Source organism: Dendrobium catenatum, unplaced genomic scaffold (assembly GCF_001605985.2).
Source record: "Dendrobium catenatum unplaced genomic scaffold, ASM160598v2 fragScaff_scaffold_716, whole genome shotgun sequence".
In the NCBI taxonomy this organism is placed as follows: domain Eukaryota; kingdom Viridiplantae; phylum Streptophyta; class Magnoliopsida; order Asparagales; family Orchidaceae; genus Dendrobium; species Dendrobium catenatum.
The window spans coordinates 23,351,959-23,370,726 of NW_021319178.1; the positions used below are offsets into that span (position 1 = coordinate 23,351,959).

The following is an 18,768-nucleotide window of genomic DNA, read 5'->3' on the forward strand; positions in this document are numbered from 1 at the left end:
CGGAGTAGCCAAGTCCTTTGACACAAAAATAGATATTCTTCTTCCCAAAACTCTCCTTAAGATGAACCTTGAATCTGATAGCACTAAGGTGCAAGCTTACCGAAACAACTACATGAAATTCCCTCCACACTCCCTTGAAAACCCCTCCAAGGATCTTCTCCCTCTCAAACTCGATCCTTTCCTCTCTCTCCCTTTTAAGTTCACTCTTCAAGTTTTCTCCAGAAGAACGAAGACACAATGGCTGCCAAAGACACTTACCAAGTGCCTTGACAAAGCTTAAATAGAGAGCTTTGAAAAACCCTAAAAATTTCATTTTACAGACAAGGATCATACAGTATAATCCTAAGATCGTTATATATAATTAGTATAAAATAACCCTTCCAGACAGTACAATCATCATTATCATGTATGATCAGTTCAAGTTTTTGCATAGAAAGTCAAGTACAATCCATAGATCATCCAGGATGAAACATTTGATGACCAAAATCGTATCTATTGATCGTCTAGTAGATCTAATTCATACAGTACGATCAGAATATAAAAATTATGCAGATTTGATTTACTAATCATCAATTTAGGCATAATTTTCATAGATCATCCAATATGATTTACATCGTCCAGAACGATTAGAACAAAAAATAAAATTCAAAATTTTATTTAAATTATAATTGGCGGCTATTTTTCATGATCATAATTGATTGTCCTAAACAATCTAAATCATCTAGTATGATTAGTTAGATAAACTGATCATACAGTACAATATAAATATTACAATATGATTAGTTCAAAAATTGAACTTCTGATTTTGACTCAATCTCACTCCCCTAAGTGTATGTGCATGATCAACAAGCTAACATATACCCTTATAGAAATCGAAGATACATCAATGAATATTACATGAATCTTTATAGTATAACCTATTCTACCCAATCTTGAGCCTTGAATCTTCGTAGATAGTGCATGATGTTCCTGAAATGTTCATGTACACAAAAATATAAATACATTACAATTATAAGAAGAAACCAGGATGTGAGACACAATATTTTTATCATCAATAACATAAACTTGTGAGCTCGAGTTGTAACAAACTCGATCCTCTATCACCAATTAAATAAAGTTGACATGGTTAAATAGATAATTACAAAAATATCCTCTAAATACCTACATGGACATGGGCTCCAGCAAGCATTTTAAGGGAACATACGTGACGTCTGAGGATGTTGCATGGATCAAAAAAAATCTAATATCAAGCCCAATCCTCCTACATTAGCAAATAGGAGTAGCCACGGCTCGAGTTATCAAATAAATGTACGATCGTGATGTCGATCGAGACATTTATTTTATATGTTCATATTATGCCTTCAAGGCATATAAATAAGAAAAATTCATTAATGAAGGCATTACGCCTATGAAGAACATGATCTTCTGTCAGTAAGCAAATAGAGTCGATAAGATTCAATCAATAAAATACAATTGTCTATGAATACCATGATGATGACCTTGTTGAATGATTATCGCAATTGAAGGGGAATACAAACACTTTAAAAATGCCACTCAAATACCCACAAAATTCAAAACTCCATGAGAATATCAAAATCCAAATATTTAAAATAAAATTTCAATCATCAATAACTTAAAATAAAACTTATCCATCCTCCGTAATAATTTAGCAAGGTGGATAAATTTAAATATCACTTCACCTCACAAAAAGCTAATATCTGATCGAGAATATCACTATGATTCATTCTCAAATAGTCTTTTATAACAAGGATATGACACATATCCTCTAACCAACGATTTTTTCCACTAAATGGCACCACAAGTAAACATTTATGACCAGAGCCCTATGAACCGAGTGGTCTGCCAATAAATGGAACCACTAAATTACGGTCATGGCTAGAGCTCATGTACTCCCCAATTGCACTAAATCTTTGAGATATGAATCAATATAATATGATTGATCAGGTATAAAGCCCTCTATTAGCTAAGGTGAATTCAAATTTATCCCCTTAGATAAATATTCACCCCAAGTCTACAAGATTCCCTTGGATGACGCAACCCATGACTACCAACAAGAATCTACTATTAGTTTGGGTTGACTACCTCCTTTGACTAAGTAGACCAGGGACCACGATGGCCCAGGATGATGAAACCATGAAATCTTGATCGGGTCCATCATCCCTCCCCCCACCATCCGCTTTAAGTGCAAGATGGATATTAAATTTCTAAATATCAACCCATGTTACTACTATACACCAAATAAAATGTATATATATGTATCTATTTTGATGACTAGCCTTAATGAAAAGTTCTCTCATTATCAAAAGTGGGAATTAATTATAGGGGCTTGAGCTTATAGGAAACTAGAACTCAAATCTAAAGTCCTTGCAAAATGAGGGCAAAATATTTGGGTAGGATCTTATTTCGAACTCAATTTGTCTTCTAAAAACTTACCATATAACCTAATTCGTTAAAACTCCCCCCAAAGCAAGGGAGTTCGGGGTGAAATGTTTTGGATCCCACACCCACAATTGTCCCTCTCACCCGTATTGCCTAATTGTAGTCTCTCCGACCTCCATGGAAGACTGATTATGATCCTTCTAGCTTTCTTTGCTCACTAACCTCAGTCGCCCAACTATAGTCCCTAACCTTTGTCACCCAACTATGATCCCTTTGTCCACTATCTCCCGATTACTATCCCTTTGACCATCGTCGCCCAACTATAAGACCTTCAACTATTGTCACCTGACTATGATCCTCTTAAGCGCCATCGCCCAACTATAGTCCTCAAACCACCATCACCCAACTAAGGTTCCTCCAACCTCCGTTGCTCTACTATGATTCTTACAACCTCCATTTGCGCCCAACTACGGTCTCTTAGAACACCATTGCCCAAGTACGATCCCTTCGACCATTGTCTCCCTACTATCCCATTAACCTCCGTAGTTGCTTGTCGACTATGGTCCCTCCGATCTCTGTCACCTAACAACAAACCCTCCAACCTCTATCGCCCAACTATGGTCCTTTCAAACTCCGTCACCCAACCGTCGCCCCTCAACTAGGTTCCTCTAACCTCCATTGTATGACCATGGTCCCTCCAAATACCATCTCTCAAACAACTGTCGCTGTATAATGATCCCACCAACCTTTGTTACCTGACTACAATCCTTCTAACCTCTATCACCTGCTGACTATCATCCCTCAAACCTATATTGCCTAATTAAGATTCCTCCAACCTCCATCATCAACCGACTACATTCCATCTAGCCTCCGTTGCTCAGCAAATGTGTTCCATCTAACCTTAGTTACTCGACTATAGTCATTGACCTCCGCCACTCGGCTATAGTCCCTTTGACCTTCATCACCCAACACAGTCCTTTATATATTTGTCTCCTAATTGAGGTCCCTCCGACTTCCATGATCTGCCAACTAACCTTCCACCAACCACCGTACGATCACTCTGACTTCAATCACCAAACTACAGTCCCTTCGACCACTATCACCTGACTACAGTCCCACTAACCAAAAGAATAGGCCAGCGATCACATGAGAATAACTTTCATGTCATTGAATTCTTCCAAATCCATCCATATAATGTGCTCTATACAATGTTTATTTGCTACATTGAGTCATTGTTTTCCCCGAGGAAGAGCATCATTTATAATGAACAATAAACATTAGTGAAATTATTTTAAATGAGCTAGGCCCTGTGATTTTTTTTCTTTATTCAAGTTTTTAGGTAAAAAAACTATTATTTTTTATTATTGTTGCTCACCTCTTTTTTATCTGTATGTGTGTTAAATATTTGTTCAAAGTTAAAATTTTAAGCTCTTTCTTTGTCTGTTATCGCAGATGTTCCGGCACGAAACAAATCAAAAATTTAATGGGCTATTTCAACTAAATTTTGGTTTGAAATGTTTCTTACTACTACAAGGACATCATTTGAGGAATTTTACCACCAATTATCCCGTTTTGCCCTCCACAAAAGGCTAAGGACAATGAGATCTAACATTGAATCTTACTCTTAAGAACAAAGTCAATCATTTATCTCAAAATACAGATTTTTATAGAGAAGAATAAAGGAGGATTATCGCGTTGGAAAATAACCAATATACAATAGCTGAGGTCAAGCACAATAGGGAATCTTCTTCATGCATCCATTAATGAAAATGAATGGGTTTCACAGCAAGCTAAAGCTGTTTGTCTTCCTAAATAAAAGGATGAATCATCATTTCTGTCAAAAAAAAAAAAAAAAAAAAAAAAAAAAAAGACAGAGCAAAACTAAATCGCAAGTTCTTTGAAAAAACGGAATAAACTTTTCCTACTAGGAAATATATACTGAAACGACGATTTTTTTTTTTAAATATAAATATAACCTTAATTTAAAATTCATTTCCCATCAAATTCAGCTAACAGATTCCTTGTCGGACGCACCTCCTCTTGAAGATCAAAACATGTTTTTTTTTTTTTTAGATCCCAATTCCATGTTGATTTACTATCAAAATCTTCCCCTTATATCAAAATCGTAACAATTCATCTCAATAAGATATATAACTTAGGATCTATACTTTAGTATTCGGTTAATACTTGTAATAGAAATAGTGTAAATGTGATAATAAATAAAAAAAATTGATAGATAATATTGTAGAACTTATGGAATAGAAGATAAAATTATAAATTTAAATATTATTATTGCCATTAAGATAATTAATATTATAAATATTTATGCTTCTCAAATAAAGTTGAATATATGTTCAAAATTAAAATTTTAAAATTATTTAAAACTATTATTAAAACAAAAGATACATCTTGAATAAAAAAATTATTAAAAAAAATTAAATAAACATTAATATGATGGTAGAATATTTTAAAAGTATTTATGATGATTATGTATTTAAAATGATTAATAAAACTCATAAGATCATATTATTTTGTAATTATTAATATCTTATTTAAAAAAAAAAAAGAAAGGAGCATCTCATTACTTACAAAAAATAAATATTATAAAACTCAAATTGATTTTCTCAAAAAATATATATAATTTAAATTGCAAAAACTATAATGCCACTCCATGTCAACATTTATGTAGCATTGCTCATTAATTTTAGCCTTTGAGGTGAGAGCACGACGTGTAAAAAATAAAAGTAAAATATTATTTTATGATTAGAAGAAAACAATTAATGAACTTTAAATAAAAATATTTTTAAAAGTAAAAATTCAAGATCTCAAAATTTGAATTGTTGATAAGGGAGCTAATATTATATGATAAAAACTAACTAATGATACAAAGAAGATTGCAAAATACATCTTTTGAAAATCAAAAGGAACCTAATAATATTAAAAAGTTAATGAATGAATAAAAATGTGCAAAAATAAATAAAAATAAGAAACTTTATTATTAAAATTAGTTTAAATACAAAAACTAAAATATTTGAGAAACTTATAGAGGACCGAAGGGACTTTAAATAATAATATATAATGTAAAGAAATTAGTTTTTACTGAATTATATAATATATTAGTTCCTAAAAATGATGAATTATATATGTAAAAGTTAGCTAAGTAAACAAATATGAGAAGTAAAAATCAAGTTAACTAAGTGAATCGATATTTCAATAGTCTCTTCAATAAAAATTATGAGAAAAACTATGAGAATACGATTAATTTTAATAAACATAACACCCTAGCAAAGCTCCCAAACTTGTATTGCCCAAAGATTGAACTTTCAACAAGTCTTTCAGAATGAATGGGGGCCACCACCCTATTCCACTCTTAGCCGCCTCTTTCTTCGCTGCCATTCCAAGTTGCAGGCTAGCTTTAGGAATTTGATTCTTTAAAGTTATCCCCCTCAAATAAATACTATAGCTCCGGACTATCGGGGCATTCTTAACTCTTCTCTATTTCGGATAGTTATTTTTTGGATATGAGCTGATCGCATTGACTACCTGTTCTAGCTATGGATGTGAAATTTTGTGCATTAATCAATCATTAAATTTCTTGAAATTTGACTCGCAATATTACCAAAAAATAGTAAGGGCATTTCCAAATTTCAAAGCAACACGTAATAACTGACATTACTAAAGCCAATATAAAAGCCGCAAAATAAAATAAAATAAACAGGCGTGCACAAATAGCAGAAAATGTTCACGTAAAAAGCATTCTGGTGAAATCCAGCATAACGAAGCATTCGGGGCAATTACCTTTCAAAACAGTAACCACACTAACGCTGGTTGGAGTATTGGAGATGAAAACATGAAGAATAATTAAAAATAGCTCATAGTTTGATTGCATGTTGGAGAAAATTAAAAGGCTACTAAGCCACAAAAGTACTTGCCATTGAGAAGTCACTCCATATTTTTCCTAAGCCACAAGAGTACTGGCCGTCGTGGACTCACTGCACAAAAAGCCAAACAAAGATGTAAGCCTTATCATCTTTAGAAGTTTAGAAGCCCTGACATCATCACAGCTTGAAGTATGTATTGCAGTTTAAAATACAATATCAGCAAATACTAGTAAGAGGCCTCCATCAGTCCATTCATTCAAAAGATAAAGATTAATCTCAAAACTCAAGCCAAAAAAATACTTGATTTTATTAGAAATGCATTCAAGTAAAAGCTCATAAAACAAACTGCGTTAAAGTCATTCAAATAGGTGCCCATTTTGCTGGAAGATGAAAACAAATAAGTTAATTGGCTAACAAATCATATAAGAAACCAAATAATGCAAGTCACTCAATTGGCTAACAAATCATATAAGTTAATGTTTATACATAAATGTCTTCATAGGTGTTCTAACAAATAGTTACGGGGGGCATAACAAGGACACTTGCTCAAGAAGAGTTCCATTGGATTACTTGCCTGAGCCAACCAAGGATTTGCCCTATAAAAGGAGAATTGGAGATCATTCATCAGGCAAGTAAATCGTCACTTGCTGATACTTCAATCATTACCTCTCATCTTAGAGATATCATCCCCTCATTCAGGCTCAGCTACCATTTAGGCTCAGCTACCAGCATGCCCTTACCTAAGGCTCCCTACTCGCACTACCAACACCATCCACAAAGTATTATCTCAGCTACCTCAGTTGCATTCGCCCATTCTCTCACGATGACCCAAGACTCAGCATAGGTTCCCTCAAATCCCAACCCACAAGTTCGTCCAACTCCACTCCAGCTTGCAGACTCACCATCTACCTCACTTGCTCATAGATGAATCCTCCATATCATCCCTCTTGCCAATTAGGAGATGACACATGTAATTGTAGTGTGGCATTGCACATGCAATTTATGTAGCATTTTATCTTACTATTTTACTTTATGTAACATTTCCTAAAATCTTATAAATAAGGGATGACGGGAACAAATTTTAGAGAACCTAGAAGAAATACAAAAACAAAATAATCTCTTCGACTAGCAGGAAAAACTCTACTTGTTTGAGATCTCCAATTCCCCTCCACTCTTTACTCTCACTCACATATTTCTCAACACTTCGAGTAACGCCACTAGTAGAGTCATGTGTCATCCACGAACAAATCTGAATTCAACAACCTACTAGGTGTGCAACGAGCCAACCATTAAAAAAGCGGATAAGGCGTCAATATTGAGTCGCGCCTCAAGTCGAGGTGAATGTCATGCATATCGGGGCTTACGCCTCGAACCATCCAGCAAAGCCTACTATTTTTTCGCACGAGGCGTACGCATCAGAGCGTAACGCCTCGAGGCAGTACGAGGCATCGCCTCGAAATTTTTTCTTTGGTATATATGCAAATACGACGCAGCCGATTCGTGTTCGTGTATTCGCGTATAGGATTAGGGCTTCCTGTGAGAATTGAAAGGCGAACTGGAAGCGAAGACATGAGGGAAAGAGACAAAGCCGTGAGTGCAAGAGACAGTCGGAAAGAGACAACGCAGGAAACGAACCCGAAAGAAATAACGGTTTTGAAAGAAGGAAACGAAGCCGAAGTTGTGAGTGCAAGAAAAGTTCAGGCCTCGGTTAGGTCGGAAGAGCAGGTGAGCGGTGTTGTGGGCCTTGACTTTGACGTGCAGTAACGAAAGCTTGAATAACTCCTGATTCGGCTTTCTTTCATTCGTCCGCTCAGTACATGCTCAATACTGCTAGGTAACAGCGTCCCCTTAGACCCCCGGCAGACCGGTATATTGTTCTATTCATGTTGTCTTATTATTGGTAGTACAAATAATTGTTAAAATCTGTCCTATTGTTGATTTTGTGTTGTGATTTCTTGGCCTATGAATAAATAAATATCTTGCATATATCAATAATTTGATGTTGATTATTTATTTCTATAAATTATTACCATGACTAGTGGCACAAGAAGGAAGGATCTTGCATGGAAATATGGAACTCAAGTTGAAGTGCCAGGCGAAGGAGCAAAGAAGTAATATGTTTACATGAAATGTAATTTCTGTGAGAAACACATAACTGGTGGCGTCAAGAGGTTGAAGGATGTTGATAGACATCTCAAATTACAGAAGAAAGGAAGCATTGATAATGAAATTGACCATTTACTTGTTGATGATTTACAATCTGATGATGAATGAGTTACTCCTAAGAATGTTAATGTTTCTGAAGTTAAAGCATAAACAAAAACTCATGTCAATGAATACAATGAAACAACTACTCATGTTTATAAAAGAAAGAAATAAAGTGAGATTGGAGCTTCTAAAAAATTCAAAGGTATTCTTAAATATAATGAATTATTTTTTATGCTATTATTGTTTCATTATATAGCTAATGAAATATTAACTGATATAGGGGATAAAGAAAAAAATATTATAGATGAAGAAAAGTTTGATGATGACTTTGACATTAATTATGAAGATTCTTCTGAAAACAATCAAAGTGATAATGAGCCTACATTGGATCTTGATCCTAAAGGGATGTTTTATTTTTAAGTGAGTTTATTTTAAATCTTCTTTTCCAGTAATATACTAATATTATCTTAGAAAAAACCATCAAATTCATAATTGACATAATATTTTGTTATTTTTGTCATTATTCATAATTTTAAATTACTTTATTTTTATTATTTTTGAGGCTTACGCCTCGAGGCTTATGCCTCGCCTCACTTCATTTAGCCAAAACGCCTCAATTCCCGATTTTGCCTTTTAAAACGTTGCAACGAGCAACTTCAGCAAGAATCTTCAATAAAAATGAAGAGCGCATAATTCATAGCCTGTGACTTATGAAGTCAATCCAAGATGCTTTGAGTGGGCCTATAGGGGCGAGGGCAAGTTGGCAATAATCCCGAGGAATCTTCCGGCTCAACAGCTCGTCCTAGAAACCAGAGCGTCCTAGAAACCAGAGAGAGCACTGGCTTCAACACCCATTCCCAACTACACTTGCATTAGGATGAGTGATGAAGACTACAGCCCACCAGCTAGGTAGGTTAAAGGAGAAAAGCCCAAATCCACCAATGCCTTCTCAAGGGCAATCACTAAGCAAGGCCACCTCAAAAATTCAAAGCGCCTCACTTAGAGTCGTATAGAAAAAATGATCCCACGGATCTTGTGAAAACTTTCAATCCACTAACCCCTTTGCTGGATATTGATGATACACTTGAGTGTCGGCTTTTCTTTGCCACACTTAAGGAGTCATCTCTCAGATGTTTCACTTGCCTACTGTTGGAAATGATCACCACTTTTTTGAGTTTAAGAGAATGTTCACTACTCAATTTGCCAGCTTCCAGAATTCACAAAAGAGCTCACAAGATCGATTGAAGATGAGACAGAAAGCAGAGTCATTAAGGAGCTTTATAATGAGGTTCTAGAAAAAATTGGAAGTAAAATAACCTTAAAATTGCAATCACCCAGGCCGCTTTGACCCAAAGGTTGAGAGGATTCATTCAATTATGCACTTGGCATACATCAGCCAAAAATGCTCACTAAACTACTGGAACTAGCAAACAGCCATGTTAATGCTAAAGAATACAATAGGGTGGATGAACCCTCCTCAACCACTCATCCCCACATGACTGCTGCAAGAAGAGAGCAACAATGGGGAAGAGATGAAGAAAGATTTCATCCCAGTGAAAATAGGGACAGAAGACATCGACATTTGAGTTATTGACCTCTCTAATATGTCTTCCATTTCCCCAAGTTACAGAATATCCCTGGCAATTGCTTGTGGTTTTCTTATAAGGTGTGCGCCATGCGAGCAAACTGAGCTTGTGATGGCTGATGTAGTTAAGAGTTTTATGAAGCCTCCAGGAATCCAACTTGTAGTTAGCAAGCAAGAGAAAAGCCTCCAGGAATACTCAAATATTAAGAAAAAAATGAAGGGGCAAGTCATCGAGTCGCCCGATGACTGTAGTGAAGAGTAGTGGAGTCGCCCTCTCACCCTTTCTTTTGGCATAGTATTTCTAGTAAGTTAATGCCAAGGGAGAGTGAACTTCTTCTCCTAACGGGAGATCGTCATGGCGTAGAGCACTACAAGGTTGGAGACTGAGCTTTTTCATGTGAAGGGCTCCTACAACAAGCCCGCCACTAATAGCATTGCTCCACCGCGAGTTGTTGAAGAAGTTAGAGGCAAGCAATGGACCAAGTGTTAAGCCACACTCGCTATTTTGTAACTTCTTTCTGTTTTGTCTCCTTAAAGGCGCTTACACATGTAACTGATTTTCAAGTGAAATAAACTAAAATAAAAATTTTTTGTTTAATTCTTTATATTTGTTCTATAAGATGGTTGTTAGACCTACAATGCTTTATGGCGCAAAATGTTGGTCATTAAAAGAGAAGCATAATATTAAGTTAAGTGTTGCAGAGATGAGGATGCTCTAGTGGATGAGTGGCTTTAGCTTTACTCTAAGAGACAGGATACGAAACGAGCAAACAAGTGAAAAAATTGGAGTAGCTCCAGTGATAGATAAGATTAGAGAGAGTCGCCTTAGATGGTTTAGTCACATAAAACGGCAGCCTTCCGATGAACCAGTTAAGAGAGTAGATGTATTAAATTTGACCTATGTTAAGAAAGATAGAAGTAAACCTAAAAAGACTTGGTTAAAAAGTATTAGAAATGGCTTTCTTTATTAGATATAAATGAGAATTTGACTCTTAACATGACACAATGAAGAAAAATGATTCATTTAGCCGAAACCACATAATAGTATAAAGGCTTGATGTTATTGTTGTTGTATTCTTTATATTTGTTCTCTCTTATTATATCTATTTCTAGCTTGAGCGCTCATTTCAGTTTATATTTTTCGAGGTATCGAGCAAGTTAGTCAGGTAAGTTATGAAATTCAAAAACACTCCTCGCCTAAGTTGAGCTAGTTCTTCTAGAAGAAGTTTTAGAAATTTAAACATGACTCATCATTAGTACTCGTCAGGTAAAAAGGAGTGGACCTAGTTAAAGCGGCAATAGTCCTTCGCCTGGGAGCTTTGGCTCTCCTACAGGTTTTTATGCCTAAGGACCTCAGCTCTCCCAGAGAGTAATTCAAATAGCTTCTCAGATTGCACTTTATTATTACGTAGTCATGAATCTAAGGCCTTGGTGAATTCTCATCCTTAATTTTACAAGGAACCCACTCAAGCTCATTAAGTTGCCCATACACTCGATGAAGCAAATTCCCCAAGCGTTTGAGAGAATATCTTGCATAAGCGAGTCCTTCCCTCTTTTCCCCACTAAAGCGCGAGTTCCCAATGCATTTTCAAGTGGATAGGCTCGCCGTGAAAGGACTTGCACATTACAAAGAACAAAGAGATTAGATAGAGGCTGGAGTAACTTTATTGCTTATATGAAATAAAAGTGTGCAAGTATGCAAAAAAAAAAAAACTTCCCCTCATGGGTAGAAGAATTTTGAAGACATTGACGCTCCACGTCCTTGGAACATCCTTCCCATAGTGGGTCTACAACTGATAGGCACCTTTGTTCAACCTACTCCTTCATGATGTATGGACCTTCCCACATACTCATCGTCTTGCTAAGTGCTGAGCCACGAGCTACTATGCCAACTTTCTTTAGACCAATGTCGCCAAGTTGAAAGGCTTTCTCTTTAGTAGGTAACACAACCATACATGCAAGGAAAACCCATTACAATATTTATGATTTGGAACTCAGGATGTTGAGGTAGTCTTTTCTTGAGTATTAGTAATTTAGAGAAAATAGTAATGATGTTTTGCATAGTAAATAAACCAATTAAATTGTAAACTCACACACACACACCACATGTAAATTTCAAACTAAAGACTTCTTGGTTAGAAACTAAACATCCAACCATTAGGCCAAGGTCAACTATGATATAGTTACATACTTGATCCAAATTCATCTTTTTATTAAAATCACCAATCTAATAAATCCCTAAAAAAATTTCAAATACAAGAATAATTGTTTAAAACGTTGGCATTGGTGCATACCCAAGTGCGAATAAATTGAGTATTTTCAAAAACTTAAAAAAAAAAAATCATAACAAAGGCTAATTGATATGATGTTATGATTGGGTTGGATTGAAAAAAAGTTAAGAAGTGATTACTAAAAAAGTACTAAAAAAACACACCAACATATGTGAATTGCAACCATTAGAAGTTGTTGATTACAGTAAAATAAATATCCAAAATCAAACATCAGTACACCAAAGGGGTAGAATGTAATGCAAGGAAATTGTAGCTTATGCAATAAAATAAATGTTAGAAATTTAGTACAAGGAAGATGTGCAATAGTTAGAACATTCACAAGTTAGATAAAGCAACTCAGATAAACCACCCACTAAAAAGAAAATAAGATTTGTAGTGGTTTAACTTCTAAAACATGTATCTACTCCCCAAGCTCGCACTTGAAATTTCAGTAACAATGTTCGCTAATCTTTTAAGGCAAAAAACCATACAAGCTTTCCCTTCTTTTGTGTTTAAGGAAACATCAGATGTTTTTATGAACAACAAGATCGTTATTGCTCACACGAGCAAAGGAACCAAAACATAGAGCACAAAAAATAATGCTAGAACACTTTTAGCAAGAGGAATACAAAAAAAAAAATAGTCTGCAATCAGAAGCCCTATTATATCACCAATTGTCAAAGCAAACAAACTTAGTTATTTAACTAGTTTTAAACAATAAAATATGAAAACTAGTTTGAATATGATTTTTTTTCTAGAATAAGGAGCTTTGCAGAAACTAAATTTCAATAAAAGTCAACTTGCATAAATACTGCTCTAAGGAGGACCATGCCAAAGAAAAGCTCAAATAGATAGAATGAAGAAAAGTTTTAAGCACTTCTTGATAATAAAAATATTACCAAGAGTTTTTCAAGATGTATTATGTAAGGAATGATTAATGTATTAATAAACATTTGAAATTTTGAAAAATAGTTCAAGTTTTGGAGGTAGAATAAGAGATTTTCTTAATTTAGAAATTTTAAATTGATCATTTTATCAAATGTCCAATCAAATTTCTCAGATAAGATAAGAAAACCATTGCTGGAAGCTAGCTCCCAATCAATAAGAATTAGGGACAGGAAGATTTGGTCATGTTTAGGACAAAATGCTGGGAAAATATAAACAAAATGACCACTCTTCCTGTAGATGTACAGAAGCTACTCAATTACAAAAACAAAATCAATCTACCAAATTAATTTCCTGCTGCCATTGGGCTTACTGAAATTACTGAAACCACCCAGTTGATTTCAGCTATGAAATTGACTGGTCTAAGATTTTTCAACCAGTAGAAAGATTTTAATATAAAAATAGTTTTCAGATTTAAATAAGATAAGCTTCAGGGAATTTAATAGTATTTATATCCATAATTTACATCTAAGTGCTCTATATATGTTAATTTTTATTTATATGGTTATTTGCTCTCATTTATAATATTTAAACATATTTCTTAAGCTTCCAAAATATCTGATTTTGAAACGTATTTAAGTAATTGCATAGATTTTGCACACCATTATCGTGCACCAGAGAACCTATAAAAATATTCACAAATTGATCATGCAATGGTAAGATTTCATTTCAATGTTCTTTAATTTCAAGAATCAATATTTTTTTCCTCATACCCTTGAGACTATAGTTATTTTTTGTCGGTCTTCTTGCTCCATTGATTTATCTGCCAAAAAATCATGGAAAACAACTCTTCCATTTCCATAAACTAAATGAAAGGTCGATTTATTCAACCATCCCACATTTTTAAGTTCACTAGCTCATCCCCCTCTAAACAAAGCTTTATTAATGAATGTTAGTAAAACAATATCTTAAGTATGAGAAGATTGCAATTTATTAAGGCTAAACTATCTTAAATTAATCCATCTTAAAATACTCTTGAAGCTCATCATAAAAAATGGGTGGATTTCTTTAATATTCCAACTTGTCCTAGGATAGTGAGAGAATTTATACTAACATGAACATCAATCTCAACCAAGATTTAAAAATGCAAAATCAAGAATTAAGGCAATTTGCTTTAGCGAGGCAAAGTGTAAGCCTCAAGCCAGATAAAGATGTAAACCTAACAACAAAAAATTAAAAATAATTCATAAATATGATATAAAACATGGGCATACTTAATTCAAAACATAAATCTAAATTTAAATGTTAATATAAAATGAATTTTTGAAATGAGATTCAACAAATAGATCAATAAAATCTAAAATCTAAAATAAATAATAGTAAACAAAAATTTTAAAACAACATCAAGACATTATCCCACTACATGGGGTCGACTACATGAATTCTTTTTCAACATTTTAAAAATAGTAAGAAAAAAAAATAAAAAAATTCATAGTACCTCAATTTAGGATTTCCTCTTTAAAAGAAATTTATATCTGAGAAAATAATATTCATAATAATTTACTTGTTTGCTACTTGAAAAAAAAATGCACCTCATGCTCAAACATGCCTATCTCTCACAGCTGACGACTTGGTCACTCTTATTCCATGTGCTTGAAAAGACCTCACTCTCACGAGGTAGACTCAACATGATCAACCTCCTTTTGGTCTCTCGCACTAATACAAAGAAGATCTCTCTCTCTCTCTCTCTCTCTCTCTCTCTCTCTCTCTCTCTTGCTATGTGTTATTTATATTTCTCTCTTATACTCATATCTGTTCTAGAGAGATGGTTCTTTGGCCTAAATGAACAAAAAGAATATTTAGGTTGATCTCGAGTTTGTGAAAAGGATTGCTTATAAGGTTAGCCTAGAAGGAATATTATGCAAATTGACTTCTGATGAAGCTTAATTTCTCTAATCTCTTTATTATTCTAGCAAGAATCAAGTTCAAACGTGATTTCGTGTTTTATTGTTTAAAGCACATAAATAACTATGTTTTGCATGGCATGCGGTACTATACTAGATATCATAAATACAAATCTATTATCAACTTTTACTAGTAAATCAATTATCAAATTTTACTTGTATATCTCTTGCTACATGTGTTCTAAATTCATTTCTTATACTCATTTATTGCTGAAAGATGGTTCCTTAGCCTCATGAGCAAAAAGGATCTTACATGTTGATCTAGAGCCACTGAAAAGGATAACCCACAAAGAGAGTGCCTCCAGGAAGATTAATAACATTGAAAACATAGACATAATGTTCTTAAATCCACCTTAATTGGCAAGTAGCATATATGAAGTGAAGCACATCTATGGTTTGTTCCACATGTAAAGCAAAGAAGATTTATGTGATATGTTAATCTGATGGTGTGAATTTCTGCATTTAATCAAGCAATAGAGCAATTAAGTGATTGCAAGAAGAAAAAATGCTCTATTGGATGAGAAAAGTTAGTGCTTACACAAGTTTCTTAATAAGCTTGCAGTTGAAACTAATGACCGCACGCTTCTTCATAACCTTAGAGTTGAAACTAATGGTGCAGTCCAAGATGATCTAATTAGTTAAAATTAAAGGATACTCACAAAATATGACTAAATCAACAAAATCAAAATTTTAAGCACCTCCCCACAGGAGAGGTGATTTGTGAGGGGGCAGGAGAGGTGATTTTCTACAAGCATATTCAAAGTGGGCAAACTGCTAGCATGCTGAATGTCTTAAGAAAAATTCTGGCGTCCAAGTGATGAGCACCATCATCACGTTTTAGTATGCGAAAGTTTTCAATTGAAGGAGAGGTATCAGAAAGCTTAGGTAACAAATTACTCTGTTAGTAAAAAAATGTAATCCTCCAAACTGGTCACCAAAATATGTCACTAATTTGCTATTAATAAAGTTCATCAACGAGAAATCAAGACAAATTGGAGAACTAGCATTTTAGTCCCTAGAATTCCATGCTAATTGCAAAATTTTCCCTATTTTCTAAAAAGGTACGCCTCTTTTAGTTTACCGGAACAATGATAGTTCAAGAATAAAATTTAGAAAAAGTAAAAACATTTTTGGGATGAAAATACCGCATGATTCCATATTATATTTTTTTTCCACCAGCAAAGCTACACATGTAATTTTCAAAACCTACCAAACCTTGAGACTCCCCCTCCACGTCAAAGCTGCCAAGAAAAAGGTACTAAAGATAACGTCCGCCAATAACATATGTTTTATCCAAAAACCTCTTGTGCAAGGACAAGATTGAGATCATCCAACAAATTAAGCTTTTGGGTGAAAAAAAGGTGGTCCTTTCGTGGACAGAAAACACCACTAAAACAATACAGTGGAAACAAATGTAATTTTTATATTTGAAATAAATTCTGCCAGAGACATGATTGGTACAAAAATTAGAAGGCAAAACACAATCATTGATGTAAAAAATTAAAGATAACATGCATCAGCCTCTATGATATTTTCTAGAAATAACAATGAAGAATCAATACAAGCTTGAAAATTGTGGGAAGCATGTGAAAAGGTGGAAAGAAAATAATGAGTGAAATGCTTTTAACCCAGCACTCAATCATAATTATAGGGTAAGAATATATATTCACACTTTTCAGCAACGAAGAAAAGTTTCTTTGAGATTTTAGATAGAGTAGGTGATGCAACACTTCAAGTAAATTTATACTCTTGATGACCATCTTGATGTTATCTTTATTTCAAATAATAATTGTAATTTTTATATTTGAAAGTTAATTTAGTTAAAACTTAAAAGAGTTGAACGTTAATTGAAAGATGGTTGGCAGTTATTGTAGTTAGAAGTGAGTTGAATTAATGAAATTATGAGCAATGTAGTGAAGTTAATCAACATACCTCAGCATTTGGCCGGCCCCTTATTAATGCAAGAGTATGAATAACAATTTTCTCAAAAGACAGCATGCAACAAGTCAAAAAATATCCTCATCTTTAGTTAAAGTTCCTCTACAACAACTAAGCGGAAGGCTTTAAAGTTTAGCCCATAATGCAAGCTAACTCAGAAAATATGGATGATAAGAACATGAAAACCATCAAGCAAGTTGTGCTCACTATTTCCAAACGGGTGGAAGCTTCTTAGTCCTCTTGTAGTAACGAGCCAAACGATGGATCCTGCTCTCCACAAGAATAAGCCGGAACTTCGAGTCCTTGTCCTTCCGGTTCCTTTCCAAGTGCTTTCGGATAGCAACGGCCTTTTTTATCAGATGATACAGATCCTCAGGAATCTCGGGTGCAAGCCCTACAGAATGTATCCGAAAACAAAAGATAATTAAAATGGGGAGCTCTAAAATTATTAAGAAAAGCAATAACAATGTACTATTCTATACCATGAGCTTTGAGAATCCTGAGAATCTTGCTTCCAGTCACACTCTTCACCTGAGCAATACCATGCGAGTCCCGAAGAATGACACCAATCTGAGAGGGCGTCAACCCTTTCTTCGCAAACTTGCAAATGTTTTCCTCCACCTATGCATCACAAAACCTCAAAAACATTTTTCCTCAAAATTGCTTAAAAAAGTATAGTGGAAAACATACATCCTGGGAAGAGGTTTTGAGCCAGCTAGGAGGAGTCCTTTTATAAGGAAGAGCCGAAGAAGAAATACCCTTACTGTTCGCCAAGATCGAAAAAAGAGAGAAATTTAAAAAAAAAAAAAAAAGTCAAGGAACGGGAAGACGATCAGGAGACAAGAGGGGAGAGAGATGAGAGACGTGCAGCTACCCGCGGCTATGCATACGACCCATGGTTGCAGTGGTGGCGACAACGTACGATACGGACGGCGGCTAAGGTTGATACCGATCGCGACTTACCTGAGTCCCAGCGTTAGCAATCATAGAGATAAACCTGTTATTTATATTTAAAAATAATAATTCATTAAAGATTAATTTGTCTTTTATATTTAAACTATACTTAAAATATAATTTAAGTGTTAATTAATAATTTATGAGTAATTAAATATATATAATATTTTAGGACAAAATAAGCTGATTGAACGTTCATAAAATTAACTTTGCTATAAAAAAAAATTGACTTAAAAATTTTAAACAACATAAAATTTTATAAAATGTCTGAATTCTGAAGCAACATTCCAACAACAATAAGAACATTGTATTTCAAATGGAATAAAAGAGAGAATGTTTCATCATTCATGGAACTGATGGCATAAGAACTATCAAGGAAGCCACACATATTCCCATAGGACCTCACTCTCCTAGTTGTCGAGATGTTATTGCTCCAAATCCAAATATCACTATAATAATCACGATGATGGTGGAGTAGTATCAGATCAATACACCGTCTAGAAAATGGGAATTAAGTGGCATATAAGACAAAGTGTTACTCCATGGGAGCCACCTCTTGAACCCTATATGGGACAAAATGCTATATGGCGGGAGTCCCCACTTGAACTTGTAGGGGCTACCTCTATAATTCTATCTGCCTGGTGGATGATTATGGGATAAAGATACTGATGATAAGTGAGGGA

The 18,768-nt window shown here is 34.4% G+C and overlaps 1 protein-coding gene across 2 annotated transcripts; it reads right to left on the reverse strand.

Annotated features, from left to right (window-relative positions):
• Positions 1–6,101: 6,101 nt before the first annotated feature.
• On the reverse strand, positions 6,102–18,135 carry LOC110102558 (40S ribosomal protein S13). Of its 2 annotated transcripts, XM_020830931.2 has the most exons (5): positions 18,006–18,135; positions 17,822–17,894; positions 17,614–17,752; positions 17,339–17,525; positions 6,102–6,392 (listed from the first exon to the last, which is right to left on the reverse strand). In XM_020830931.2, exons 1-5 carry the CDS (start codon positions 18,026–18,028, stop codon positions 6,359–6,361), a joined length of 456 nt encoding a protein of 151 aa, XP_020686590.1. In that variant the 5' UTR covers positions 18,029–18,135; the 3' UTR covers positions 6,102–6,358. The 2 variants fall into 2 exon arrangements, with proteins under 2 accessions (XP_020686590.1, XP_020686591.1); XM_020830932.2 differs by lacking the exon at positions 6,102–6,392 and having other exon boundaries at positions 17,338–17,525.
• Positions 18,136–18,768: the final 633 nt, after the last annotated feature.